This window comes from Sarcophilus harrisii, chromosome 1 (genome assembly GCF_902635505.1).
Source record: "Sarcophilus harrisii chromosome 1, mSarHar1.11, whole genome shotgun sequence".
In the NCBI taxonomy this organism is placed as follows: domain Eukaryota; kingdom Metazoa; phylum Chordata; class Mammalia; order Dasyuromorphia; family Dasyuridae; genus Sarcophilus; species Sarcophilus harrisii.
In genome coordinates, this window is record NC_045426.1 from 78,948,667 (window position 1) to 78,951,120 (window position 2,454).

At 43.0% G+C, this 2,454-nt stretch overlaps 1 protein-coding gene across 1 annotated transcript; it reads right to left on the reverse strand.

Moving 5' to 3' along the window:
• Positions 1–549: 549 nt before the first annotated feature.
• LOC100924990 (histone H2A-beta, sperm-like) lies at positions 550–1,166 on the reverse strand. Its single transcript, XM_003762559.4, has one exon. The coding sequence runs from the start codon at positions 1,097–1,099 to the stop codon at positions 668–670; it is 432 nt and encodes a 143-aa protein (XP_003762607.1). The 5' UTR covers positions 1,100–1,166; the 3' UTR covers positions 550–667.
• Between the last annotated feature and the right edge of the window lie 1,288 nt (positions 1,167–2,454).

Genomic DNA, 2,454 nt, shown 5'->3' on the forward strand with positions numbered 1-2,454 from the left:
GAGCTTGAACTTGAATATTGGGCAGTGGGAATATGGTAGAAATAATACCCATCATAATTAAGAATTAGACCACGCTAGGAGTGAATAATTGCCATCACCCCTCATGCTTGCCATTGAATTCTGATAGAGAGAACTGGTTCCCGAGCCTGTTGTCATGGACTCAGGCAGTCTATCCTCAACTGCCTTGCCTCTTCCCCACTTCATTCCCTCAATGGCACCCCTTTGGACAGACTCAACTACTTACAATAGTACCTCCTCACTAGTTAGAAGTTTGACAGATAGGGATACACATTTTAAAAGGAAAAATAGAACCAAAAGGAATGAATATGGATTTTTAAAAGATTTGTAAGGGTACTACACAGGTAATCTTGGAAGACAAAGCAGAACAGGTTTGAAACATGTTAGAAAGTGAAGGAAATAATTATGGCAGCAGAGGCAATGTTCACCCTCTCAAGTTTCTAGTGATTAAATAAAATCCCATTAATGACCAGATTTGCTCTTGGTTGGAGATGCAAGGGGGGATAAATGAGGAAACTGGACAATTTATTCTGAGTTTTAATCTCTTTTAATAGAGTTTGTGGGATGGGGGTGGAAGAGATGGAAGACCCAGAATAAAGGAAGTGGCTACCCTTGCTGGGCTCTCATGATGGGTCCATGAGCTGGGGGCTCATTTGGTCTTCACTGACTGGATACAAGAATTTCCTCCACGGTTTCGGCTACCCTGGGCCTTGTTCACCGACTGTAGGAGCTCCGAATGGATGCGGGGCAAGACTCCGCCCTGAGAGATGGTGACGTCCCCAAAGAGCTGGTTGAGCTCAGCATCGTTGCGCACAGCCAGCTGCACGTGGCGAGGAGCGATGCGGCTTTTCTGGTTGTCACGGGCAGCATTGCCTGCCAGCTCCAGGATCTCAGCAGTCAGGTACTCCAGCACAGCAGCCAGGAAAACAGGGGCGCCAGAAGCCAACCGCTGGGCATAGTGGCCCTGGCGCAGAAAGCGGTCCACGCGGCTCACAGGGAACTGTAGTTGGGCCCTTGAGGAGCGTGATCGGGTTCGGGCACGGGGATGCGAGGGTCCTGGGTGGCTCCGTTTCTCAGACATGGTGCTATCCTGAGCTCTGCTAGCATCCCCAACTGGTCCAAGCGCCTGTGAAATTCCTCATGCGGGCGAGTCCTTTATACACCCAGACTCTTCATTTCAATTGGTCGGAGGGGAGCCAATCAGGGGCTTGGGTCCTTTGTGAGGTAGAATACCCACCCAAGCTGCTTATGATGTCAGCATCTTCTCCTTTTGTGTCAACCCCTCCTGCTAGGGGTCTTGCCTGGAACTTTGTATGGCTACTGCCTATGCAACCCATTAATCATCAGTTTTTACCTAACTTACCTTTAAATGAACTAGAAACAAAAAAAGCAAGCATTTTGTAAAATTCATTTTCATATTTGTAAGCAATCCATATACAAAATGCTTCAGGGAAATGATTTAATTTGTAAGTCTCCTTCATGGCTAAGAACTATCAGAAAACAATTCTCAGGTCCCACTGAAAATCTGGTTTTCTATATAAAATGTGTTCCTTGTGCAAGTTTTCATGCAAAACTAATAGGTTGGCCAGGCACTGAGATACATTTCTGAAATACCATGTGAAACTTTTAAGAGGGTTCCCGTTTACTCAATTCTAGATATGAATTATTTTATAAATAATATTTATGAATGCTAACAAGAAGCAGGGACACTAGAAGTCAAAATGGGGTGCTGCAATGGATTCATAGGAAGTGATGTTAGAGTTCTGGGGAGTACATCCTGATGGGGAAGGAGGTAAATATGTCATTCAACACTAAGAAACATTAATCTTGGTTTACATAGAAGTCACATGGTGACCCTCTTTTGTACTCCCAACAGTGGCTATTCCAAAAAAAAAAAATTCTCTTCACATTCATACTGTATATATCTTGGATGTACAGATTTTGCTTCTTTGTTGCATGTTGTCTTACTCAATAGAATGTGAGCTCCTTAAAGATGTGGACAATGTTTTTGCCCTTTCCTATATTCCCAGCAACTTAGTACAATATCTGGAAGTATAATAACTACTTAATAAATGCTTCTTGACTCTCAAAAAACAAGTTATAAATATGGTATACACATTTCGGCAAGATATACTTTAGAGCCCTCATGATATTCTTGTGACAAAGACTGAGAGATATGGGCTGATGCTGGAATAGTTAGAGTCACTACCCTTGATGAGTAGTGAAAAATAACATCTAAACATGTTCACCCACCTGAGCCCATCATCTTCCTGCCACGCAGCCACAATCACATCCCTTCCTTTCAGAATAGTTATTAAATCAAACTACCATTACTTCTAAAAGATCCATTTCATCTGATTGCTTTATAGCTCCATTCATTCTCCCATGATTACCATTCCCCAAAAATCTTCCCCTATTAGAACATAAGTTCATTGA

Excerpts from the sequence above, each read along its gene's own strand:
- LOC100924990 (XM_003762559.4), bottom strand. The coding sequence starts at position 1,099 with ATGTCTGAGAAACGGAGCCACCCAGGACCCTCGCATCCCCGTGCCCGA.